This window comes from Seriola aureovittata, chromosome 23, assembly GCF_021018895.1.
Source record: "Seriola aureovittata isolate HTS-2021-v1 ecotype China chromosome 23, ASM2101889v1, whole genome shotgun sequence".
Lineage (NCBI taxonomy): Eukaryota > Metazoa > Chordata > Actinopteri > Carangiformes > Carangidae > Seriola > Seriola aureovittata.
The window spans coordinates 4,328,478-4,354,428 of NC_079386.1; the positions used below are offsets into that span (position 1 = coordinate 4,328,478).

General features: G+C 41.7%; 3 protein-coding genes across 9 annotated transcripts in view; 2 read left to right on the forward strand and 1 right to left on the reverse strand.

The window, feature by feature from the left end:
- The window catches only part of LOC130164489 (RAS guanyl-releasing protein 2-like), a 38,385-nt gene extending 28,014 nt beyond the window's left edge, over nt 1–10,371 (reverse strand). The window contains exon 1 of one of the 2 annotated variants that reach the window (XM_056369257.1): nt 9,876–10,371. The gene's annotated coding sequence lies outside the window, so the exon portion shown is untranslated. The remainder of the gene's footprint in view (nt 1–9,875) is intronic. The other variant, XM_056369256.1, reaches the window with a different exon arrangement.
- Nucleotides 10,372–11,082: 711 nt separating this feature from the next.
- Nucleotides 11,083–21,510, forward strand: alpk1 (alpha-kinase 1). 5 transcript variants are annotated; one of them, XM_056369595.1, is made up of 14 exons: nt 11,083–11,156; nt 12,279–12,511; nt 13,255–13,409; nt 13,495–13,693; nt 13,936–13,995; nt 14,094–14,180; nt 14,255–14,331; nt 14,443–14,538; nt 15,186–15,293; nt 15,459–17,286; nt 17,752–17,899; nt 17,979–18,141; nt 18,843–19,029; nt 19,246–21,510. In XM_056369595.1, exons 2-14 carry the CDS (start codon nt 12,394–12,396, stop codon nt 19,446–19,448), a joined length of 3,429 nt encoding a protein of 1,142 aa, XP_056225570.1. In that variant the 5' UTR covers nt 11,083–11,156; nt 12,279–12,393; the 3' UTR covers nt 19,449–21,510. The 5 variants fall into 5 exon arrangements, with proteins under 5 accessions (XP_056225570.1, XP_056225572.1, XP_056225567.1 ...); XM_056369597.1 differs by having other exon boundaries at nt 11,103–11,156; nt 12,330–12,511; XM_056369592.1 differs by lacking the exon at nt 11,083–11,156 and adding an exon at nt 11,166–11,338.
- A 118-nt stretch (nt 21,511–21,628) lies between these two features.
- epdl1 (ependymin-like 1) lies at nt 21,629–24,366 on the forward strand. 2 transcript variants are annotated; one of them, XM_056369599.1, is made up of 6 exons: nt 21,676–21,835; nt 22,016–22,050; nt 22,150–22,284; nt 23,389–23,575; nt 23,669–23,756; nt 23,903–24,366. In XM_056369599.1, exons 1-6 carry the CDS (start codon nt 21,769–21,771, stop codon nt 24,027–24,029), a joined length of 639 nt encoding a protein of 212 aa, XP_056225574.1. In that variant the 5' UTR covers nt 21,676–21,768; the 3' UTR covers nt 24,030–24,366. The 2 variants fall into 2 exon arrangements, with proteins under 2 accessions (XP_056225573.1, XP_056225574.1); XM_056369598.1 differs by having other exon boundaries at nt 21,629–21,835; nt 23,389–23,756.
- The last annotated feature ends 1,585 nt before the right edge of the window (nt 24,367–25,951 follow it).

Genomic DNA, 25,951 nt, shown 5'->3' on the forward strand with positions numbered 1-25,951 from the left:
TAAAAAGGTCTGATAGTAAATCTATTTAAATCAGTGCTTTCATGGTAAACTCACTGAGCAGTAGAGTAAAGAAGTGGCATACTACCACAATACAAATGATGTGCTATTTCTATAGATAGACATGAAAGTTCCTCGGAGGGAGGCTAAGGTCACCACAGGAAGTGATTCTGTGCTGTAAGTCTCAAACCTCAAAGAAAAGAAAGAAAAGAAAACACCTAGACGTGACACATCGCTCAGCACTATTTATGATATCAACATCTCAAGCCAAGTGTGGCCACAGAGTCGATTATCACCCAACTCATTATTATTGATGAGAGTCATCCAGTTCTAATGTCGAAATGGATTTCACTGTGACAAATCAGCATCTGTTTCAGTTCGTCATTTTTACGGCTCGGGTCAGAACGGCCTGTCCTCAGGAGCCGAATGAGGATATAAAACCGACCTGCTGTGTCCATCCCTCAGAGGTCGTTACGCCCAACACAAAACCGAAAGGCAGGGGTGTTTTTCTCTACCTGAGCCTGCTTTAAACCCAGTGTAGTCTGGCACTGCGGCATGATGATGCCATCTTGCCATTCAGTCGAATACACTATTCATCATACCGCTGACAGGAGCTCTGTGTTGTCTCTCCCCTCCCTCCATCCTCCTTTCTTTCTAGCCTTCCTTGAAGTATCTCACCCTCAGCCCGATTCCTGATATTGTTTCTATAGCTGTGAAGCTGCACATTGATTGTTAAGTAGCACATGCTGTGAGTGCTTTGGTGTCATCCTTGGTTGCCGGGTGACGACGATCCAGGGCCATCGATCAGGGCAGATTAGGGGGTGGGATGGGGCACAGCGGGGATAAAGGGAAGTTGACGGGTGCCTGGTCAATCCTGGCCATGCAGAATCCGCTGTGTGCTGCCGGTTTAGTGGGCAATGTAAATGTCACATCCTCTGCTCAGACAAAGACAGACGCCTTCTCACTGCGGCCTTTTTCACTCTCGCCGTTACAGCCGCTAAACGACATGAACACTGTCCACCACATACTGCTTACTTTGAATTACAGTGTATTCCTTGTCTGACTTGAAAAATATCTATTATCAAGGATGTGCATTAGATTGACCACAGCTTGTGGCGTTGGACAGTTAAATGCAGGGCTGCAACTGACAATTACTTACATTATCTATTAAAGGAGCACGCGGTGATTTTGCAAATTACGCTCAGTTTGCTTATCAGGAGAAGAACTAGTCCACTGTGATATATCATCCATGGCTCCGGTGTCACAGGGATTTCACGAGTACCAATGCTGCGGTACCAAGTTTATTTGGTGTTATGAATATTCTACTACTTGTTTTTCTGCAGTAGTGTAAATACCGAAGGCACCGTAGATACTAGGACATGTGATTCCTCCAGGACTGACAATAGCGGTATAATAACACTACATGTATTCTAGTCTGACATCAAACTCGGAGAGAAGAAGAAGACGGACACAGTAAACAATAACAACAACACGTGGAATGGACAGCAACAGGTCAGGTGGGGAAAAAAGAAAAAGAAAACGCACCAGGACTGATGTATGGAGATATTTAGTATGTGACGCGGATCATCAGGGACAAAAGGCGCCACAAGAGGAAACACCTCAAGCTTATCGAAGCAGCTCAAAGAGCAGTCATCCAGATCTGTGCACAGAATTCAGGTTTAGTGAGTTTCGGTTGTTCATTTTATATAAATAACATGTCCTCAAAATGTTCATGTCCTGCTTAGTTTTTGTTTGTGAATTGTGACATTAGCAGCTACAGTCATCACTGTTCTGTCTGTTAAAATATAACACTGACCTTTTATATCGTCACACCATAGATCTGTCACCTTGTCAACCAGTTTAAACAACTGCTTGGAGATATAAGTTTTATAAATTTGAACATAAAGCTTATCATTTTTAAGATAAAGCCTGGGTTACAAACCGGAGACATGGGGCTTGAAAGAAGTGGACAATTAAGAGGCAAAGGGGGTCTAATGAAAGACACTATCCAGTTGTATTATGGGAAATGTAGGAACTGTTTTTTGAAGTCAGGGTATCTTGGCTTCCGCTGTTTTTTAAACTTTATGGAACGAACGTACAAAATCACTGCAACACACAAGACACTGAGAGTCAAGGGTAAATCTTCAAATTGTTTTGTCTTCGAAAAAAGTAAAAAAATAGCTATACATTTTTTTATTTTACTTGTTAAATGAAACAAATAATATTTTGGTCATCAAAAATGCCATTGGTCAATTCTCTGCTGATAAACTTATCAATTAAATGACAGATTTTCAGGATACACCTTTTCAAAACATCATTCAAATTTACTTAAAAGTTCAAACTTGACCTAAAACTATCTAAAGTCAGTATATAATATTCTGTCAATTGAAGTAAGTCATGCTGATTTCCCACATAGGCCCATTAGAAGGGAATTGGCTAATTATATTAATCTCTGTCGCCCTTTCATGATTTAAAATCGACATTAGCACTGATCAATGATAAGACACTGACAAACACACAAGATAATGATATCCATCCTCTTATTGATAAACCCATAATGGGCTCTCTTCCATGCTAGTAAATACCCCCAATCTAATGCACAGTCTCCATACAGCCATTGATTTAGTTTTATATTCTCCCTACTGCCATTTGGGTAAAACAAGCCGGATTGATGTTTTTATAGATAATGGTCCTGGGCCAAAAGATGTGGATGCATTCATTCACTCTGATTAGCTGTGAGGCAGCCAATGAAAAACGATTCGCTGGCTTTTCATTTAGAGCCGCTGTCAGGGCAGAAACAATTCATCCAAAAACCTACAAAATAACATCCTCATCAACCTCAGAAGTACCATGAGTTAAGTACTAATTACCAAATGTTAGCATGCTAACACGCTAAAAATAAGATGGGAACCATGGTAAACACGTTTTCAAGGTGGGAGGCAAACAGTTTCAAGAGAGGCTCAGTGAATTAGTTACTAGTGATCAACAGGAAATCACGTAAATTAAACTAAATGCGTGTGCTTTTGTTAAAGAGACACAGATACAGTAGTTTTGGGGAATATTACTGTTAATCCCACTTTACCAGAGTCAGAAACTAAATAGCAGCTGTAGCACAGACCTTTTTTATGTATTTGGTTTAGTCTCAGGTTATGTCAAACATAAGCAGTAGCAGTATTAGGCTATATTGCCTAATAGTGCTATCAATTGTTTAGTGTTTATTGGATCAAATAACATAATCATGATCCCATAAGCAAGTAAACTAAGGTGAGGTGAGGTGGAACCTTTTTCCAAGGTTGAGGGGAGTCTCACAGTCTCAGAAACCCCTGTGCTAAACATCAGCATGTTAGGATTGTCATGCATTTATATGGTATAGGCCTATATTTAAGCCAAATGCTCTCATAAATATTTTAATGTGACATCTGTTGTTGGCCTCGTTCTCACACCAGTCGCAATGTTGTTGCTTGTGTCTCTATAAATGAAGACCACATTTGCCACGTACCTCTTTGTTTCCTGTCACAGCCCTAGTTTGTTTTCTGGCCTGCCCATTCCCTGCTGTTACTCCATTCTACCGTGGATTTCACTGTCATTTTACAGCAAAACAAACAACAAAAGAGTTCGTTTTTCCATCCTGTCATCACCTGCTACACATCTTAGCTGTAAACGCTTTTAGATTATCAACAACAAATCCTGACTCGGTGGCACACACTCTGGTTGAGGCAAAATAATCTTTCATGGTAAATATTACAATTATTTTTTACAAACTGTCTAAAATGATTATCATATTACATTTAACCTCAGGTTCAGAAGTGAGGGCCGGTAATCCTGACTTTGGAGCTTATCTTATCTTGCGGTCCTCATCAGGCCATGCGGCTAGAATTACAAGACTGCGAAAACACCTACAAACAGCACTTCTTCACGTTATACACACACCACTGTTATCTCTTGCCCAACACCCCCTAGTTTGTTTCAGGAAGTTGTAGCAAGGGTGCTGCATGATGGGACAGATATAGTTCTCCAGAGGGGCCTACAGAGCGGCTGGTGGCAGGCTCTATTTACAGACTGCAGGGTACTGAGAGCAGGAAGGGAAACATTTCCTTTTCCCTGGACACGCAGAATGCCACATCGGTGGGGGGGCACCGGCTGCAAACTGAGATTAGCGGCTACAGTTACTCCTTAGGGAGGGAGGAAGGGGGAGTGGAGGGAGGAGAGGAGGAATGGGAGAACGAGAGATAAAGAGAAAGACTGGGAGGAAGAAGGAGAGTGTACTCTACTTCGCTTCAGCTCAGTCAAATATGGAAAGAGATTGTTGGCTGAAGGGGGGGGGGGCGTAACATAGGGAGGTCTATAATATTGATCAAAAAAAGCGCACCTAGGATCTGTCTATAAAAAAAAAAAAAAAAAAGATGGAGTCCTACTAATACAATGTATGCAGAGGAGGTAAGCAGCGCTTTTTCATAATCTTGAATCAACAGAAGGAACTTGAGGAAGAAAAATATGCAGATTTCACAATGCCTTGCTGGGACATAGCAGCTGCCAGAGTGTAATGTTTTATTATGTCCTCCAGAACCAAAAAAAAAAGTCACGCATCCTGTTCCACATCTGGCACACTCTCATATCTCACATCTCAACTTTCTGACTTCAAATGAGAAGGGGAATGTGTGAAACAGAAAAGGGCCCCCGCTGCAGATTCCATGTGCCATTACAATATCTGACTCCTGCCCACCCCCTCCAGAAAAAAAACACAACAATGTATCATTGTGTCACACTGTTTTTACTGCTTTGTTTTGAGGCTTCCTGCTTAAACTACTGTCTTTTTACCAGATGTGATAGTTTGCTTCACAACAAATACCGGAAGGGTGTATATGGTATGCGTGTGTGAAATGTGGCAAGTGCACTCTTGTCACAAATAGTTTTGAATGCGGTTTGTTTGTTTTATGCGGGTAATAAATAGTCAGCATTTTTTAGATAAAGAGAGTTTCATTGCACATTTTTTCTTTCTTCCTCACTTTGTCTGTAATTTCCCTGACACGCACATAACTGGCTGCGCGATGAGTGAAAGACGAGGGCACATGGCGTTATTGTGTAAAAGAGCAAACGCGATAGACCATCTTTTGCAACAGCACATTAGGGTTTGTCTCTTGCAATGTACACCCAGGCGATTTCTGCAAACCGACTATTAGTTTCTGAACATGCCACGGTCAGAGTTCATGTTCTGCCGTTCCTGTATATGCTGAAGTCAGGAGTCTCATTTCCTGTTGTTACAGAATGTTTCATTCATCATGGGCAAATTCCTTGAAATGACGGTGTAGTAATCTGAAGTCTTGCTCTTTGCAAGAGAATGTAATATTAGACATTAGATTTATGGAAAAACTGATCATTCGTGCAAAGATTCATGAAATGCTCTTTGGTTTTTGAACAGGCTTAGTAATTTGTAGAGTGTTGATACCATTCTAACGCCTGTACAGTAAAGCTGCCAGCAATCAGTTAGCTTGAAATCATTTAGATTAGCGGATTTACCTTTGAACAGAGCTAGGCTATTTCCCCCCTGTTTCCAACTTTAAAGGAAAAGTTTGATATTTTGGAAAATATGCTATTTTTAGCCTTGGAGGTGCTTGTTGGCAGTTTTTTGTTAGCTTTGGACAGAACCAGGCTAGCTGTTTCCCCTTATTTCCAGTCTTTATGCTAAGCTAAGTGCTGCTTGCTATAGCTACAGATTCACTGTACAGACAAGAAAGTAATCTTTTATTTTTCAACAAGAAAGAGAATTTAGCATATTTCCAAAAATGTCAAACATTCCCTTTAAAGCTGGAAACCAGGGAAAACAAAAAATAGCAACAAGCACCTCTAAAGCCAACCAGTTAACATAATACTTCTTGTGAGTTTAAGTTGTTGTTAAATTCAAAACAACAACTGGGACCAGTATCGTTGTGGAGGACCCACTAAGCCTGTTTCCAGTCTTTTATGCTAAGCTAAGCTAACCAGCTGCTGGCTACAACTTTATACAACATTATAATACATGAGTGAGTCAAGTAATTTAAATTGTAGTTAGTAAAAGTAAAAAGTAAAAATCACTAAAAGTAAATATAATCTACACTGAAGATCCAAATTAATACATTTTGTGTTCAGTGCTAATTAAAGAGTTTCAGCTTGTAATTCCAAGTGCAAATGTAAGCAATTTTATTTGCCCAGAGGCACCAGAAGACCACCCTCTTTGCAGAAACATGGACGTATGGTTGTATAACTGCAGGAAAAATCCACCCAGAAACAGCCTCTGTTTAGACTGTGATGTGATATGATGCTAAATCCTTTAATTTTCAGAAAAACAGCTTTTCTACGAAATGCCTTGCAGAGCAGGGCACATGCGGTACATTTGGTGATGAATTTGTTCTTTGCACAGTGTTTTATCTGTTTCATTTCCTCCTGCCTGTCAGAGTTGTGCTGTTGAGCTGCACGGTGGTTTTATACATCAGTCATTCTCAACTACCTTCATGTTATGTGTGAATGCTGGGAGTTTCACATTCACCCAGCTGGCCTCTTCATTACCCCGGCAGGCGTTTTAACCGCGTTAGCTCTGGCTAGTTCCTGTTTATGTTGAATTTCCTCCTTAAAACAGCTCGCATCCCTGAGGAGACCACAAACCCCATAATTTCCTGTCATCATAATACACCATTCATTATGCAAATAAAGAGCGTGAAAGATTATAGACTGCAAATAGAAGTAGTATGAAAACAAAGGTGGAGAAATGAACGCACTTTCTTTTTTCTTTTTTTTTATTGCAGGTGCAGGATGCCGCAGGCGTAGTTTTTTCGATTCCCTTTGTGAAAGTAAGGCACGCCTAACACCTGTCGCACAGAGAGATCAGTCAACTGAAACCTAATCACAGTCATGCAATCACTATCACTGCTAATTCACCGCCTTTAGTAATCACTAGCTAAGATGCAGCATCAGTGAGTTTCGATCCGTCCTCCCACCAGGCTCATCCGCTCCTGTGTTTCAGCCTGACTGATTTAATTCCACCCGCAGCTTGATTTATAGCTCCTCAGGTCCGACACTGTCCCTCCCCAACTACCTCCCCCTCCTGCTGTATCTCTCCCCTCTGCATTCAAGCTCTGTCTTTAAAGGTGAGGAGAGCCGAGCGCATTGACGGATGGGGTCTGTGCCCTTTCGTTGGAGTAGATGAAGTGATGGAGGAACAGCAGGGACAGAGAAACACTCATTTTTAATATTTCTGGACTGAAGCACCGGGGGGAAAGTTTACTTTTTGCAGTTTTGAAATAGTTTGTAAGGCTTCTTTGCACAATTACACATGACCCTGTTTGCACACAGAGATGTCACATCCATGTTATGTCAGAGTTTTTAGGATTACTGTCATCTAAGTCGATGTGATTCCAGCTCTGCTTTTGCCGAGTGTCCTTACGTTGTCTTTTATGGTGATGGAATCATTTATAAACAAGCTCCTAACAAGTTCAGAAGGCGCAGTATTGTTTGTATAGTTTCCATCTTTGTCACTTGCCAGTGAGCCAAAGGAGCAAGCACTCCACAGTTCAAATGAATGACTGGCTTGGTGTGAATGCGACCTAGCAGAGGGCAGGGAGAGTGTGAAAGGATGATACAGGTAATTAGGAGTGTAGTACAGGGGCTCTGGGGGGAATAGATGGGATTAGCCAATGAAAAATGAGATGGGGAGGGCAGACGGTGCAGAAAGTGCACTGGACCGTAAACCCCGATGATGGCAAACATCCAGCACACGTGTCTGAGCGGCTGCTCTAGTCTGCTCTCTGTAATTATTTTCTTCTTTGCTTGATTTTCCTCTCGCGTAGATCGATTTTTGTTTTCCCTCCTCCTCACTCTGTCCTTCTGCTCTGCTTGATAGTTTATTCCTTCCTCTACTCCTCCTCCTCCTCATCCTCTTCCTCCTCCTCCTCCTCCCCCTCCTCCCAGATTTGTTGCTGTTGGTCTTTTGGCATAACGCAGCAGCCCTTCACAACAAATCCAATTATGGCTGGCTTTCCTGATAAGTGCAACACTGCTGCATGTTGAGGTGGCTGGAAGTAATGCTAAATATCAAAGGTGGCCACTCCAGAGGCCTGAAGTAATTGCACTGCAGCAGCAGAGGAGAGAAAGGTGGAATAGAGATGCAGAGGCTTTTTTTTTTTTTTTTTAAATCTCTTCAGCTTGATTTTGCCACTATTCTGTAGGCGCTTTGAATCCTTCAAATCTTTTCTTCCTAGTGCTATACCTTTCAAGTCAAGCACCACTTCACTTGCTGGGTACGCGAGATCACAGAGGCCATGGGTTACTTTGAGGTACCTGATGATCAAATACGCCAGCATCTGATTAAATGGACTTCAGGCTAATTGTTTTATCGATTCGTTCTTTGGTGACAGATTTGTTTGAGTGGGCACCGTACATATGGTGGCTGATGCTGACGGCTGCCTCATTTGCATTCCCTGAATCAGATGCCGGTCTGGATGAACAAGTGCACACAAAGCAAGCTTGTCCGACATTCAAAATAGGAACAGTTAATCAGCGACATGCCGCTCCGGTCAAGTCAAGCCACACTGAGAACGCCGAAGTGACTTTTCTGTCTCCTGTTCAACTACAGCTGCTAAGACTTTGTGATGTCTAGAGAAGGCCGTCAGTCAAGGCTTACAAGTCAAATCCCTCTGCTCTCACACCAGAACATGGCAGGAGTGAAAAAAAAAAAAAAGCTGCAGAGAAAGTAATCAGCAGCCCCGACATTGAAAGATGCCTCTTTATCCCCGCCGTTCTGAGGGTGGTGGAGGAGAATCGCCTTGAACCACATCAGCCTGTTTAAGAAAAACAGTTAATGAGGAGGCTGATTGAATGAAGCCTGACTTCTTTGGCTTGTTTAATTTAGCAGCCAAGGCTGAATCACAATACGCCGGGACGTGGCCCTGTGTGTCACTCTCTCCAGTCAGGGTGAATTCTCATCGACGCACCAGGTGTTCATCGGTAATTAGAGGAGCTGCCATGGGTCCGGAGTAATTTTGACGGACACCTCAGCGAGGCTCTGAGCCGTGAGAGATGTGGCTATCATTACCATGGCTGACGCCACAGGTTCAAATTGAGCCTCTGCATAACTTTGCATGTCAACAGGCTTTTTGTTTACCATCATTCTCCCCACCAGTCAAAGCAGGATAAAGACCCTGCCACTCCTTCGGTCTAATTTTAGGCGCAGGCGTTCCTCCATCGTCCTCTCCTCCACTCAATGATGCTCCTCCTTCCTGAAAACCACTGTTAATTCCATTTGTGATGGACTCGCCATGAGGCAGTGTTTTAACAGCTCTAAGCACCTGAGGATTGTGTTATGGTAATAATACCTATAGGGTATTTGTTACTTATTAATAAAGATAATGTGTCACTGCATCCATTCCTCCACACAGCCACCAAGTCATTTGGGTTTTTTATGAGCAACATATGAGCTGTTGTTTCCAACCTGATGACATCACTAACACTGCTCAACTAGAACATACATCTACCCATGTCTTCTTCAAGTCTGAGCACAACAGAAGTGAGTAGTTATTCCAACACAAAGTACAAAGCTCATCCAAAACGTGCAACCCTCATGAGTCAACATGAAAATATCAGGCTCCTGTGGTTGATGTTGCAAGCGGACAAGTCCATTCGCGATCTTCTCACCTGCTGTTGCAATACAACTGTGCACTGATGTTTATCAATCGATCAAGTGGTGGATTTTCTTTTTTCTTTACACAGAATAAAACAGGCACTGTTGCAGATTTCCTCTGCAACAAATGAGCTAAGTAAGCTATCACATCTGAGAGTCGTCATGCGTAAAAATGTCCAAAAAGAGCCTCAGTTCTGCTCCAACATGCGAGTTATGAGACAGATCTTACCTTTAGAGTTTGAAGGGCCCCATGCTCTGAGAGGAGGAGAGGCTACAGTGATCACAGTTGTTGGAGTGAGAGCTGAGATGAAAAGCGTTACATCACCAGCATCGCTGAACTCATAGCGCCTGTTTGGTTATCTAGTGGGAACAAGCAGCTCCTGCGGTGAGAGGCGGCAATGATCGAAACCCAAAGGAACTCCTCAAGAGGAGAAACACCCGGTTCCTTCTTCGGAGTTGATGCTGGCGCGCCCCCTCTGAATGGGCTATGCGGGTATTTTTACGGCACATTAACCCTACAACGCGTCCCAGTCCTCTCTCGTGGCGCACTCGCGGGCAAACTTATGGATGTGATGTGTTGTGGTGTGCGTTGGATTTGCAGAAGCAGTGGAGCTGAGCTGAGCTGAGCTCAGTCATCTGGTCGCAGCTGGACCGCGTGCCAGCCTCCTGCTCGCGTTCCAGCTGTGGCGGCTCACAATCACACTGCAGAGCCACAGTCCCGCCTATTGGTAGCATCACAGCAACACCACGGTCTGTCCACATGCTCGTTGTGTACGAGCAGCCACGCACCATTAGGCACCATAACAATCCATCAGTCCACGGGCTGCTCTGAGATATCAGCGCGCCCTGTCAGTCAAAATCCTCCCCCCGACATTCACAGACATGGCAACCCCTCAACAAACTCCTTCAACTTTGTTTTTACGTGTTTTTGACACAAACTCTTTATGCCTATTTTTAATTCAGGAAAAGGACACAGTGCTGCTGCAGTGGCTTAGCCTACTTGGGAATACAAAGTGTATTTATTTATGAATCTAGTCACTGTATATTACACTACATTACATAACAAATCGAGACATTAGGCCCACTAGCTTCTGATTATATTTAAAAAACATCGTGTGTGTATAAAAACAGTTTCACTTCATTTTCACAAAAGAAATTCATGTAAATGTTAAAGGGAAAATGCAGTTCATGTTGTTGATTATTCAGTAAAATAACATCCGCTTCGACTCCTTTTGTTACTATTTCCTTGTTTATTTTTAAGCGTTGTTTAAAAAACAGTCTGGTTTGCAGTGACACTGTGTGTGTGTGTGTGTGTGTGTGTGTGAGAGAGAGAGAGAGAGAGAGAGAGAGAGAGACATTTTTCTGCTTAAAAGAATCACCTCTGAGTCAGATCTGCAGTGTCTACTCGCACGTTCGTGCTTAGGGAAAATTGCGATATTTCCGACAACAGTTGAAGGCAGCGTCGTGAAGTCCTGCCCTAACAGGAAGACGAAGAGGACTGGAAGACACGGTAGCTGGCGTTTATTTTAATTACCGTGTGTGAAAGTTATGTTTCATGAAGCCTATCGAACTAACGCGACAACCTTGTAGCCTAATGTTGAACTTTAACTTGGGCAAGAGGAAATAAATGAAATGTGTCGACATGGAGGCTGAAACAACAACTTCTACTGCCGCTGAGTTATCTGTCTGTGGGTTGGTTTCACCCTTTCTGTTGTCACAACATTTATCTATCTATAATGCACTTCTGGAACATATCCCTATTTTCTTTCATATTCTCTTCCTCTCTTCACCTGCCTCACTTCCTCTCCTCTCCTTATCACCGATTGGCTCTTGTTTTCTCACTCCGCCCCTCATTTACCTGATGGAGTTCACCTGGGCACTAGAAGATTATTTAAGGGCTGTTCTCCTCTCTTTCACCTTATTTTTCAGCTTCACATGGGGCTGCAGTTTATGTTAAGAAAAGTCTGTTACTCTTTAGATCTTATAATTTGTTATTTATCCTTTGTTTCGGGGGAACCTTCTTTATCCTTATTTATTTATGTACATAATGAGACTATTTTGATTTGTTGTGTTAAGTACTTCTCTTCTAAATCTTGCATATATGTTTAGCTAGTGGCCTTTGTTCTTTCACCCCGCATCCTGACCTGATGCCCATGGTGATAGTGAATCAACTCTGAACCTCCTATTGACACAACATTGTGTTTTCTGTAGGTCACTTCAGGTGAAAGTTGTCTTTTAGATCAGGAGTAAACGCCTAAAGTAACTTTTGCATATATGTCTGAAAATGTAATGCAGAATATCATAATAATCTGAATTAATTGAAAGTATCTGTCACAATAAATTCATTGTTAAATGTTGTAGACACATTGTAACTCTTGTCCTAAAAGACTATAAACTGATTTTCATTACCTGAAGAGAATGTAGGCACATCAGTAAATGTGTCATGTACATATACTTAGACATAGACTGTTGTTTAAATTTAGATATATTTATTTTTAAATTTATTTTTGTTACATGTTCATTTATACTTGAGATTGAGATTTGAGATTGAGTTGATTCATGGATCAGGTGCATTTTTTTCTTTGTTTTGAAACTTCTAAACACATGTGATGGTGCAATCCCTTCTCAACAGCACTCTGGTCATTCCATGGAATTTCCCCCTTCTTGAATCACTGTAATACAGGAACAGAGGTGAAGAGGCCAAGGACGGAGGAGGACCAGGCAACAACTTTATCAGTTTTACTAGAATGGACAGTCAGGAGGTGGGGGGTTTACTGGAGGAGTGCTTCAGAGCAGCAGCAGCAGCAGCTCAACAGTCCATCCAGCCCACTGAGGCAGAGAGGCTGAACCACTGCAGCTGCAGAGGTCAGACACAAGATGATGCTGTTTAGTCAATTTTCATTTGGGCATCAGAGAAAGTCTGATTGGGATTTGTGAGGATCAGAGATTTTGTGGTGGGATTATGCTCACGTTTGTGCGAGAATTAGGGACAAAGGCGTTGTTTACAAATAGTCAGCAAATCCAACGTGGAGTTCAGCTTTTCAGTGGCACAAGCTGGGACAGTTTTCATCCCCTAAACTCAGTATAGCCCAGTCCCTTGCCTTCCCAGTGGCCCACATATAACAGGTGAAACAACAAGGAACAACAGAAAAGTTGAACACCAAATAAAATGTTTTGATTTTAACATGAATTGTGTCCCGCTATTAATCCTATAATAACACTGATGCAAATCTACCGTGCAAAATGCCTAAAATAAAATAAAATCTGCATGTTAGAAATCAGTTCCCCACTATTAGAAACTGTTCTCAGTATTTTTGCTAATTATGTTGTCAAGTAAGGAGATATTGTCACCCACAGGGAGTAACATGTAGCCCGATACAGTAAGAGCAAAAACAGCAGTCTGTCCAGATTTATTCTGTTGCTAATGTACAAATCTTTCTTGTGTAGCTTTAAGTAAAATAAATCCCTTCTGCAAATAAAGTTAAACAAGTATTTTACCATTTTATTTGGGCATAGGTACTTAAAAGGTATTTCATGTCCATTATTCTCTGCATTGCCACACAGTTTCCTTGGACTTAGAAAAATCCACTTACTCTTGTTTCCCGTAGACTCACTGTGTGCTGAACTGGCCTCTCTCCTGGAGGAGGCAATGGAGATGAAGTGGCCCTTCATGCCGGAGAAGTGGCAGTACAAGCTGTCAGTCGGCGCCAACGACAAAACTAACCTCAGTGACCTCATCAGCAAGCACCTGCCTCAGCTACTGGTAATAATCACGGAGCTGAGTGGCCGCTGTTATTTCATTGTTGTGTGTCCTGTTTGTTTACTAGAGATGTTTATTTTCCTGCCAGGCTGTTTTAAAGGCTTCCATCGTGGCTCAGGAAGCACGCACAGCGCTGGCAGTGGTCTTCTTAGTGGACCGTTTCCTCTACTGGACGGACGAGTCCAGCCGGCTGTTAAACATCACCAAGCTGCTCCACAGACGCCACCCTGACACCCCTGTGGCCCCCCAGCTGGTCATACGACAGGCCAGGGTGTACCTCAACTCTGGTACAGTGTGGCGGAGGGGTGGGGTTAAACATGTGGGACTGGTGATCATACTTCATTTCTAGTTCTAGTTTTGTGCTGAGCCATTGGCACTGAATAAATGTGAATGAATAAGTAACGTGTTATACATCAACATAATCACTGTTTTGGGAAATGATAGTGATTGATGCAAACTTATAACATGGAAAATTAATCTTTGATTACTTGTTGTGATTACGGGAATACAATCATCATCTTTACCACAGGCAAACTGCAGAAGGCAGAGTACATCCTGAACAGTCTGATTAACAATAGCGGGGCCACAGGTAAGGTCTTGCTATGATATTGTAATTGCCTTTAATGATGGATTATTCTGTTTAGTACAAGCTAAATAAATAGCAAATAATTCATTTCTAATACACAGGTTGTTGGGTGTACCACTCTGACAGTGACAGGGCTCTTGTGCAGGCCGTTAGCGTTCAAGTGCGGGGAATGATTTTGCAAAAGCTAGGTAAGATAATTTTTTACTGAATGAAAGAATACTGACACTGCACTGTATTGGCACTTTCCTCACTATCTTTACAGGCCTGTGGTTAGAGGCTGCAGAGCTAATCTGGGCCTCTCTGGTTGGCTACTTCTCACTTCCTCAACCTGATAAAAAGGTAAGCTGAGGCAAAGCCACAATGTAATTTACAGTTGCCGCTTATGTACATGCATGACCCAGTTTACACACCGTTATAAACCTTTGCTCTGCATGTGTCTTTGTTTTTTAGGGCATTGGAACTTCTCTTGGCATACTGGCCAACATACTGGTGTCTATGAATGATGAGGACTTCCATGCTTTTAGGACTAATCCAGATATTGAATTTGTAAGTCTAACTGACGTAATGCTAATTAATATAATACTCTCTTTATATATTTATATATATTACACACACACACACACACACACATATATGGTGAAGCGAGATAAAGACAAAATGACGAAAGTAACATAACAAGAGTTAACATAATATAATGTAACATAATGGCATACACTACTACAGAGTACAACTGACAGCTTTTTGTTATTGCTATAGATTTAGATATATGATATGTATGTATTTGAGAGGGAGAGAGAAATAGGGAGGGAAAACAGAAAAACATATAGGAAATAAACTAATAAGGTGTAAGGTATTCCCGTATCTATTTATTTTGCTTGGGAAGGTGGGGGAATTGGGTGCATCCATTGGTGGGAGAAGTGTGCAGTACTGGGGAGTTGGAAGCGGTTTGGTTTGTTGGCTTGTAATGGCCCGGGGATATAAGTGAGGAGATGGGATTGGTTTGGTTGGTTTTGAGTTGTTGTACTGAAAAAAAAAAAAAACGTCCCTTACAGTGGTCATGCTCCAGAGCTAATCCTTTGTGTGGGGTGTTTTCTGTACTTTTTTCTGTACCTGATTTCCTCTTTTTTAGTAAGTTCTTCCCCATCCTCATTGGCTTTATATGATTTTTTTGTCTATGTCTGTTGTTTTTGCAGAAGTCCTTACTTGGGGATGGGAGTCATCGTCTTCTTTCAGCAGCCCAGGCAGCAAAGATGGCCGTGGTGTACAGCCAGTACACCTCACTCTATGTGTTGACCAATGTAGTAAGTCATTCAATAGACTGCTCTCTAGCATGACTCATGATTGCCTGCAATTGACAGACAACAGAAATGAATGAAGTCATAGCATCAACAGAGATAAGGGAGATAGCTCATGATAGAAGAGAGAAAATTGAAATATCTACTGACAGACTCTATTTTTTTCTCTAGGCAACTCAAGGGACCTGCTTGTTATCATACAGTTTTTCTGTGGAGTGCCCTGACTCTCAAAGAGAGTTTTTCCTCCTGCAGAGCAGAGAGGCATTTGCAATTGGTTTGCTCACCAAAGCAGAGGGCGAGCAAGTCACTAGCAAGCAGGAGCTTCACACCTTCCTCAAGGCTGCCTATTCCCTTACTGTCGCTCACAAATGGCTCGGCACTCCTCAGGAGGTTGTGGCACAGGCAACACAGGCCTGCCAGAAAGCTTTAGCCAGTTTCTATGATTATTGTCATGCAGAGAACCAAGTCAAAGATAGCCTCTGTGCTGAGATCATGAAACTGGTTTCCCAAGTCAAGCTTCTGTTGCGAGTGGAACCTTTCCTTAATTCAGACAAGGGGTCTTTTATTCCTGACAGCTACAGAAACATTGAAGATACATCAGTAAATTTTACTCTGGAAGGTTTCACTAAGGTGATGCAGAGATTTCAGAAGTATAATGCGTCACTGTGCGATACCACCAACCCAAACTGTAAGGGGACTAAAGACGAGATAGATGGGGCAAGGCTGTGTATAACTGCACTGTGGACAACCCCTGATACACTCAACACAGAGTGTAGCACTGAGGCCTGCAAAGTGTCAAAAGGTACACCCACAGGAGAGGAGCCACATAAGAGAGGTTCAAATTCATCTGTGCATCCACCACAAAAGCCAGACACGCGTACCACTCAAGGGACAACAGATGACCTTGGCTCATCATGGCAGAACCTCTCCTTGAGCGGTTCAGGGTCTTCTTGGCCCAGCAGCAGTGGCTACGCAGGAAGTAGTGCCATTGAAGGTGGAGCAAATGCGAGGAATCAGAGCTGTGTGATCACTGAGGTTGATGATGAGAGGTCAGACAGCATGCTTAAATTCACTGATGAAAACGAGAAGCAAGAGTCACATGGTTGTAACTCTGCTGCCAGTTCCCATACAGTCCCACGATCTGCGATACCTGCCACTTCCTCCTCTGATGCGAGTAGTGATTCAGAAAAGTTTGAGGTGATACAAGCTGGAATAGAGACACTGGGCACTGAGGATTGTATGATTGATGCTGCTGGTGTGGCACAGAACCCGACAGTAGCTGAAGGAGCACCACAATCCTTATCCCAACTAACTCTCAGATCATCCTCCAGCTCCCTCAGTGACAGTTTCGGTTCCCAGTCATCATGGGAAAAAATCTCAGCTGACCTTAACCCCCCCACAACGAGAAAACCTCAGCCATCCAGCCTGCCAAAAGCAGGAACAGGCCAAAGCAGCAAGTCATCAGAGTCCGATGGGAACTTCTTCCTGTTGGAAACACTTGATTATGAAACCAGTGATTCAGTTCATGATGTCACGTACAAAAACCCAACATCTGGATGGGAATTCAAAGCCTCATCCAAGCCACAACCCCTGGAGAGCCTTAATGTATACCCAAACACAGACACTGAGGTTGACTCTGTATATGTAAAACCTCCTAACAACGGCTCCTTAGCAACCCCACACCCAAACCTCTTCCAGTGTGCCCCCACTGAAACCTCCACAGAGAGTTCATTCGAGATGCTGGAGGAGAGTCAAAGTGAACACCAACGCAGTGAAGGCTCTTCTACAGAAAAAGTGAATGGCCCTCAGAGGAAGAACCCCTCGTGCTACAGCTGCCTAAAGCACAGCATCGTAGATAGTGTTGTCCCTAAGCAACAGTATTTGTTGTCACAGAAGGATTACGAAGCTGTACTTGCTGGAATTTGTCATGATTGTCTGCTGAAGAGGTTGCACAGTGATGAGGCACAATTCAAACTCAAGGAACACAGAACCGCCTACTGTGAGTATGAAGTCCCATTCTTGTTGAGATTTGTCTTCATCAGTCATCTTTTTAGGCACGTTAACAGCATGGCTCAAGGGCTGGCAGTGGTGGTTAGTCTGACCTCCACATTGGCCCAGGCTGAAATATCTCAACAAGTATTGAATCGATAGCTATGAAATTCTGGACAGACATTCATGGTACCAAAAGGATGAAGCATTCTGGCTTCGGTGATCCCCTGACTTTTCCTCTAGTGCCACCATGAGGTTGACATTTTTGGGTTTTAGTTGTGGCAAATGTCTTGACATCTATCAAATGGATTGCCATTAAAATATATTTGATGGATTGGAATAATGTTTAAAAAAAAAAAAAAACGTTCATGATTCCCAAAGGATGAATCGTAATGAAGTTTAAGTGAAAAAAACCAGCTGTCTTCAGGAGTGCATAAAACTGTAACTGCTAATCTCTGAATGTCATATCCACTAGGTGCTCTTCATTTAAAGTTCTCCAAAGCAAAAGGACTGTGGACAGCAAGGGAGACCTGTGTTTACATCGGAGCGCTAATGGGGATGAAGGGTGGGCAGAGAGAAACAATATGGGTACAGTTTTTACACCAGGAGGAAAGGTTAAGCAGGTAAGCAGCTACACATTGTCGCCACAACCTGAATATGATGACTTTAAGTCTTATTTTGTCTGTGTATGTATGTCCTTAGTTATGTGGGGAAGGATTACTTAAAGCCAAAGCAGATCCAGTTTCATCTGAAAGATGTGGAGAGACAGATGACAGCCCAGTACTATGTGACTGAATTCAATAAGAGTCTCTTCGACAGAGACGTCATGGCTCAGATCTTCTTCATTCCCTCAGAGGCGCTGTTGGTGAGGCCAAATAGTAAAGATGAAATGAACTAAAAGCACACGCCAAACATTAAACAAATGCATAAAAGTTTACTTCATTTAGGAGGAGAAGAAATAGCAGATGTTGCATTAATTTAAAATGACCTCATTCATAAACAGTACTTTAATAGGACCCCTTACACATATACTTCCATATCTTTATAGTCAGCAGAGTGCAGTACTGCCTGCAGTAGCCTTGAAGCAGTTTTGGTTGAAATTCTAATGTAATACAGCCTCCGGTTGTCAGTTTATAGTTAGAAATACCCTCCTGTGACACGAGTAAAGCCAATATTTTCTTGGTTATTAATATAGAAGGTACTATGAGCTTAAAAGGGGGAAATTGGAAATTACAATACAAATAAGAGCATATTAGTGAGTGTTTCTTCAGTTGGGTCTAATCCTCTCTGAATGAATCAAATCAAATAAAACAATATGCAACTGTCTGAGTGCAAACCACACAATATATTTCAATGATTCACCATTTTAGCATGCATACAAATTCTGAATATATACCCCATTTAGTAAGACTGCAACGCACTGTTGAGTATCACCTCTAGTGACAAATCATCATCAAACACTCACTTTTACACCGTAATAGCACAAAATACACAACTGTAATTTTGTTGCAATATGAATGAGTCAAAATGGACTTCAAACTTTTCTTAATTTACCCTTGTGGATAGATTTTGAATGGGAATGAGATCGTGGGTTGTGTAACCGTGGAGCCCTACATGCTCGGAGACTTTGTCAAACTCACCAACAACAGTGGAAAGAAGGACGATAGTCTCAAGGCTACAAAATATGGCCTTGCCTTTGGACACTTCACCTACCAGTTCTCTGGCTACCAGGAAGTCGTTGTAGACCTTCAAGGTGTGTGTGTGTGTGTGTGTGTGTGTGTGTGTGTGTGTGTGTGTGTGTGTGTGTGTGTGTGTGTGTGTGCGTGCGTGCGTGCGTGCGTGCGTGCGTGCGTGCGTGCGTGCGTGCGTGCGTGCGTGCGTGCGCGCGTGCGCGCGTGCGTGCGTGTGTGTCACTGAAACCACCAATGTGTACGATGATTTTCCACAACTATTCTTGTCGTTTTCACAGGATGGGTGACGGCCAATGGCAAAGGGTTGACCTACTTAACCGACCCCCAGATCCACTCCACCAAGACCCCTAAAGGCCCGTCCAACTTTGGCGCCAGAGGCCTCAGGTACTTCCTGGAAGAGCAACATGGACCAGAGTGCAATGGCATTTGCCAGCTGCTCAAACTACCTCCAGTGGTCAGACATCCTCATGTTGTTCCCTAGAAACTTGCTGATATTCAGTGTTTGCACTCACAATTAAGTGAAAAATTAATGGTTTTAAATATGAGTAACATGACTTTGATGCAAGCTTCTGAAATCTACAGGTTTACATAAGTTAGCGTCAATGACAACAGTGAATCCTCATAACATCAGACATACTACTGAAATGAAGGACTGAAAAATTATTAGAGTTTACACAAGGGGGATGGGGGGGGGGGTGCAGACTGAGAAAAGGTCAAATCAGCAAAATTATGAATATAGATTAACTAAATTCTATTTGTGGTACTATACACAGTATTTAAACCGTAAGCATTGATGCTATTTCTGTTTGACTCTTTACTGTTTGTATCACACATTTTTCTATACTGAGTTCAATTTTTTAAAAACTGTACAGACAGTTCTCTCTACCAACATGAAGCTCAGCACAACATTTAATCTCGCATCCAGAAAGGCACTAATGCAACCAAAACATTTCATAAACCTATACACTTTCCACCTCCATTAGGGCAAGCGTTCCTCTATAGGACTGAGGAATGGAGAGTAAGGTGGAAGGAAAAATGACGCCATCCTGGATGGGCTATAAACTAGTCTGTGACTGGGTGAAAACAGTGAGAGAACAACATATTGTTCCTTACATTTACAAAATGTTCTGGATTCAGCCTCACCTGCCCCCCTTTGCTCAGCTGGCACCAGAGTTTCATAGACACCATCAAGGAATGAAAACAGGCACACAGTTTTGTTTGTCCCAGTTTATGCATTTTTTTTTCTTTTTAGATGTAGATGTAGCAGAATATAGCAAATATTAATCTAATTATCAATACATTTTTTCTTATGGTAGGTTCATTTTTAAAGATGGTATGTAAACCTGTGAGTGTAGGTGCTGGTTGAGTTTGAGTGAGAAAACAGTGTCTGAATTTTGAAAGATGTGGCCTTTGAATGCTTTCTGTGTTAAAGCAACGAAAGGGGATACACAGTTTAGTCCACAGTGACCGCTGTTATGAAGACCGGGGTGTGAAAAAGTGAACTCCGTATTGAGAAATGCGTGTTAGCACTTGTCAAAACCACTAAATCATGAAAAAAAAAACAATTGCAATAGAATACTTGTGGTGTTTTTTATTTTTTATCTTTCACTGTCTCTGAGAGACTGGATTGCTGTCTAACTGGACTGACAGCAGGAATCACCTGACACTGTGACCAATGTTGAGTGTAAAGTTGCTCTTCAGCGCTGAGTAGATCTGTTCTTTCATTGCCTTTATTCACACTCTTGTGTTAGGTATTTTAGTTTTTTTCCACTTTAATTATTTTTTATTATTAAATAAATTAAATAATTTAATAACCTTTTTTTTTTTTAACTGCAGTTAACAAAATAATCTTGTAGACATGACTTGTAAAATGAATGTAATTAAGATATATTGTATTCTTTATTCAAACTTAATGGGGTTGTGATTTAGTGAAAGTGAATACAAAGATGTGGACACTGTTAAATCTATGAGCTCAACTTTTACTGTGCAAGTCAAATGCAATATTAGAAACTTAAAAGTGCAACACTTTCTTTTGCATAGTGTTGAAATGTGAAATATCGAATCACGGGAATAAAGAACCATGTTAATGTGTATAAACAGTGTAATGCTGTCGTTAAATAAAGTGCGTATATGAGCTCAACAGAGTAAATCAGTGAGGGAAGAACATACCTGTGACATTCAGGTACTCCTATCTAACGACAGCAGTCACGCACCTCCACATCATATGACAGTGACACAGCGCTATTGACACATGTGATCCCTCCGCTCCAGTCCACCACAAATCCAGTTCGGGGTTTTATGGCCTCTTACGTTTGTGAACACAAACAGCATTCTTTACCCCTGACCCAGTGCAGACAGGCCTCACAGCCACCCCGCTGCAAGCACTGTATGAAAGCGAGCTTTTCTGAACATCTGTAACTTAAGCGTGGTGTATGTTTGCAGTCTGTGTAATGTACTGCATTGTGTATTTTGATGATGTTATACGTTTGGTTGTAAAATTTGTGTATATATAATAATCTTCAATTACAAAATCTGCTGTTCAATTGTCCCCTCCATGACAAACATTAACCAGTTTATAGAGCAGAAAGTAGAACAGGTGTTAGGCTTTTATGGTGTTGTGAGCCTGATAGCAGATGCCTTTCAATGATGTATTAGCACCTATTTTACATAGAGTTATAAATAAAACCTGGAGGCAGGACTTTCTCCCAGCGCCTTAGTGGCGGTGTTTATAAGGAAGTGACTCCTCACAAGCACCAGAGTGTTTGTAGTTGCCTGAGAGCAGAAGCGTGGAAACTGAAAATATGAAACTCTTCGTAGTTTTGTCGTGTTTACTGGCAGGCTGCCTGGCACAGAGGCCTCACCCATGCTGTAAGTAAAATACCAGATAGATATATGGACAAAAATGATTTTGATTCTGTTTCATTTCTCTGTTCTTTTGTCATTTTATGCTCTCACAATACAGGCCTTCCATGCTGTTTTACTGTGTAAAATGTGTGTACCTTTGTTAAATAATGCAGTGTTATACTTTTACACATCTTCTCTACACAGCAAGTCCTCCTCTTCTGAGCGGGGCCCTGTCTGTGGTAAGTGTTTGTGATTTTTGAGTACATTAAAGCAGAACCTGAGCATCAGGACTAAACACAATTACAATATGTGAACTCACTCATATAATCTTTCTGCAGTCCTCACAGAATGAGAAGCTGTGGGTCACTGCCAGGTACCTGTATGATGCACTGGGACAACGGATAAGGCTTGATGAGTTTGGCTCACATGACAATAAGACCTTCTCCTTGGATGTTCTTCTGCTCTACAGAGAGGTGACCAAAGCAATCCAAAATATTCATTTTAGAGAGCAGTCACTCCTGATCACGGGGGAAAAGTACAAGGAAAATTATTTTATTGAAGTCAAGGCACAGGGATCTGCATCAGAAGATTATTCCATCAGTATAGTCAAAGTTGAAACTTAATTTCTAATTTTAGAGAACTGAAGAGCAAAAATACAAATTAAGACTAAGGAATCATTATTAGTTTTAATTTCAATGGAAGGTAATAAGATCTGCCATTAAACGAGTTGAGGGATTTTCTTTAATATGTCTCCAAAATTATACTTTGCAAATACTTTATACAAGGAGAGATCCTTTGGTTGACACATGACACAATAACAAATCCATATTTTTTTATACTAGATAAAGTTCACAATAACTGCAGTTATCTGACCGTGGCTGACAAACTATGTGTGTTATATCCAGGTGTGAGTAGTTCTGTGAATGTACAGATTTAGGTGCTCAAATTTAATATCAACTCATTTAAACGGCCGATATTTTACATTTTTTATTCGAAGTCTTGATCCACAAAAAGATATATTTGTGGTTTTAAATAGCCTCTCTTCTGATTGGCTCTGAACCTCTCTTCTGATTGATTGGCTGACTGATTGAAGAAAATATAGCAGATTTAAGATGAACACCTAACGAAAGCAACTCCTGCAAGGTTGGATGGTGGGTTTACTAGGGCGAGGCTGAGATTGGTGACTTGTTGTGTTTGTTGTGACATCACAAAGTTACAGAGGTTGTTTTAAGGCTCAGTTTCTGAATACAGTCTGTATGCATCTTTCTGTGGACAGAGTTCTGAGATAGAACCTAGACCTGCTTTATAATCAAAAGATGAATGGAAATCTCACTTTATACTTTTTGAGACCTTTATTATTTTATTAAATATCCACCTTTTCTATGGTAATTATACAGTGATTTTGCAACAGCATTAAAACCACTCACTTTTTCTGCAATTTGTGTTTTTTTGTTTAAATTAAACATGTATGTACAAATATGTATTTAATCTGTACACAGCCCCATTTGTTAATATAAGTTTAAAAGCCAGGTATAAGAGGAAGAAAACAGCCTCATCCCACAACTTTCATCCCTCAGGCTACCATGTATGAGATTTTCCATCACAACAAAACATGCAAGAAAATGCCTTTGAAGGCAGATTTCCAGCCTCTGGGAATCCCAAAAACTGCATCCCTGCTGGGCCAGTCTGTTCTGGGCAGCTCGTCTGGACCCGGACAAGGACTCCTGGTCAACACCTGGATCGGGGATCTGCCCGACAAACAAGGTGAGAGAGGATGTAACGGTTTCAAAGTGTCACCACTGCGTATTGATCCATGCCATTTTATTGACACAGTTACTTTCGTCTCTGTCCCTCCAGGAAAGTTCATGACCACAGTCACTGAATTCGGATGCATTCCTATCACCACTTTGTACCACACTGACCAGTTTGGATGGATGATGACAAAGTAAGATTTAGATCGACACTGTAAAAACCACTTGATATGGCAGCAAAGGCAGTATAATAGTGACAAGCCAGAAACCGACTTTTGAAAATCAGAAATATTTCTATCTTGCCAAATGATAATTATGTCACTGTCTTTCTGTTCACTAGCTTCTTTAACAATGTCATTGGGATTTCGGACCCCAGTCAGCTCAACCCTCCGGACTTCTGCCCAGAGACGGAGGACAGTACAGAGGAGCCAGCAGACTTTCTTAGCTTGTTCCTTACAATGCATTAAAGGCCTGGTTTAACTGATGTCTCAAACCTTACTGAATCAGAGCTTTGGTGTTTGTTAAATGTATTCCTGCTACAAACAACTTTCAAATGTTTTTTTTATAATCAGTTAATGCAACTTGAAAAAAAAAAAAAGAAAAGAATGATACCAGATGACTTCAACTTTCTCTCCGGCATACACAGTTATGGTTGTCAGTTTTCTTTACCAACATGGCCCAAATTATGACTGTACCTATATTGCTGCTAAATAAACAGGCTTTTGTCTCCCATTTTCTAACAATGTACTGTGTGACCACATGCATTTTTATCAATTAAAAATATAAAAATTCTAAAGAAATGTATTTATTTTACCTTGTCTCTGTGCATAATGACAATGTACAACACACACATGAAAACAAAACAATGTACAAAAAAGCCCAAATCTGGACCTTTCCTTCTCCTTTTGGCACTGATGCCTTTGTGATGGGGAACGCTCCCCTAGTGTAGGTGAATGTGGGTAGTGTTAATGAACGCAGCTCGCAGGCCTGGTGCTTTCTCCATCCAACTCCCTAAGGACAAGTTTCCTGTGTTTGTTGTTCGGGGATACATGTAGTTCAAGTCAATTGCCAAACAAAACTCAGCATTTTATACTGTTTACTCAATCACCGCCTCCATTTTAGTTTTGCTGGTTGCTGTCCTGCCCTCCCTTGGGTGTTAGTGCCCCACACCAGAGGTGGTGAGTAGGGCCACAATAACCGTTTATTTTTATCGCAGCATTATGACCATTGTAGGTTCACCCGCTGCTGTTTTTGTCGCTATTGGTTTTGCTCCTTTTTGCTTTGCTTTTCCTTATGGTTTGTATTGCTTCTGCATTGAATTTGCTACAGTCAACTGAGTTGTTTGTTTGATTAATTTTTGTATTAGTCCTTTTTGCATGCCATCTTGCTTGGAGGCTATGCACCCCTGGTGAGGTCCCTACCCTTAATGCATGTGAGTAAAAGCACTGGGATATGAATGTTGTTTGCACTACTTTTGCTGTGATGTTTGCTGTGCTGCACCTGAGGTAACAGGGCGGTAGCACCCCCTGGGACTCCTCAGTACAGTCTGCTTCTCCATAAGTGGCTTCAGAAAGTAAACTGCATCTGATTTTCCTCTGAGAGATGGCTTCAGTTCTCTTCTTTTTTTTATTTTTGAGGAATATAAAATGATTAATTTGCCATTTTGACACAAATGTGTTGCAAACGCTCCACTCAGGTTAAAACCACCTCTTTAATTTTGTCAGCATCCTCACCACTGCTGAACCGAGGCCTTTCTGTGGTACTTTTTTTTCAGCCGGAAGTATTGAAAGTCCACCACAAGTGAGAAGATGATAGTCTTCTCTAAGTACAGTATTGCACATGGGAAAGCACATCTGCCTGATCTTGTAACAATAAGAGCTTCCACCTTGATGTTCTTCTACTCTACAGCACTGCAGTGATATCTACAGAAAATGTCATGTACAGCACAAAGACTGCATTATGACATCCTGTCCTCCATGGTGTTATGTATTTAACTACAAGAATCACTTATGCTGCAAGAGGCCACCGAATGTGGACTTCAACCTGCTGTTGGGCAGCTCATCTGGCCCAGGACATATAGAGAAATGGTACAGTAAGAGGAAATTAGACAGAAAATCACAAAGTCATGTGGTGTACTGCCGCACATGACTTTCTGTGATTCTGCCTTTATGTTTATAGCTCATGAACCTGCTTGTCTGGTTGTGCTGCCTCACCTTCCTTATTATCCACTTCTGCAGCAAACTAGATGAGCACTGTCACTGAGTTCGGATGTGTTCCTGTCAGCATTCTGTTTCATACCATAGAGTTGGATGGCTGATGACCTGATCAGCGCATTCACTTAACCACTCAAAAGCTTTTTGAAAGGCCGAGTTGATGTGTGGAGTTACTG

Bases quoted from the DNA above. Each gene is read 5' to 3' on its own strand.
- epdl1 (XM_056369598.1), top strand. From the start codon at position 21,769: ATGAAACTCTTCGTAGTTTTGTCGTGTTTACTGGCAGGCTGCCTGGCA. The intron at 22,285-23,388 runs GTGACCAAAGCA...TTCATCCCTCAG, and splicing joins TTCTTCTGCTCTACAGAGAG to GCTACCATGTATGAGATTTT. The intron at 23,757-23,902 runs GTAAGATTTAGA...TCTGTTCACTAG, and splicing joins TTTGGATGGATGATGACAAA to CTTCTTTAACAATGTCATTG.
- alpk1 (XM_056369591.1), top strand. From the start codon at position 11,274: ATGAAATGTGTCGACATGGAGGCTGAAACAACAACTTCTACTGCCGCT. The intron at 11,339-12,329 runs GTTGGTTTCACC...ACTGTAATACAG, and splicing joins GCTGAGTTATCTGTCTGTGG to GAACAGAGGTGAAGAGGCCA. The intron at 19,030-19,245 runs GTGTGTGTGTGT...TCGTTTTCACAG, and splicing joins AGTCGTTGTAGACCTTCAAG to GATGGGTGACGGCCAATGGC.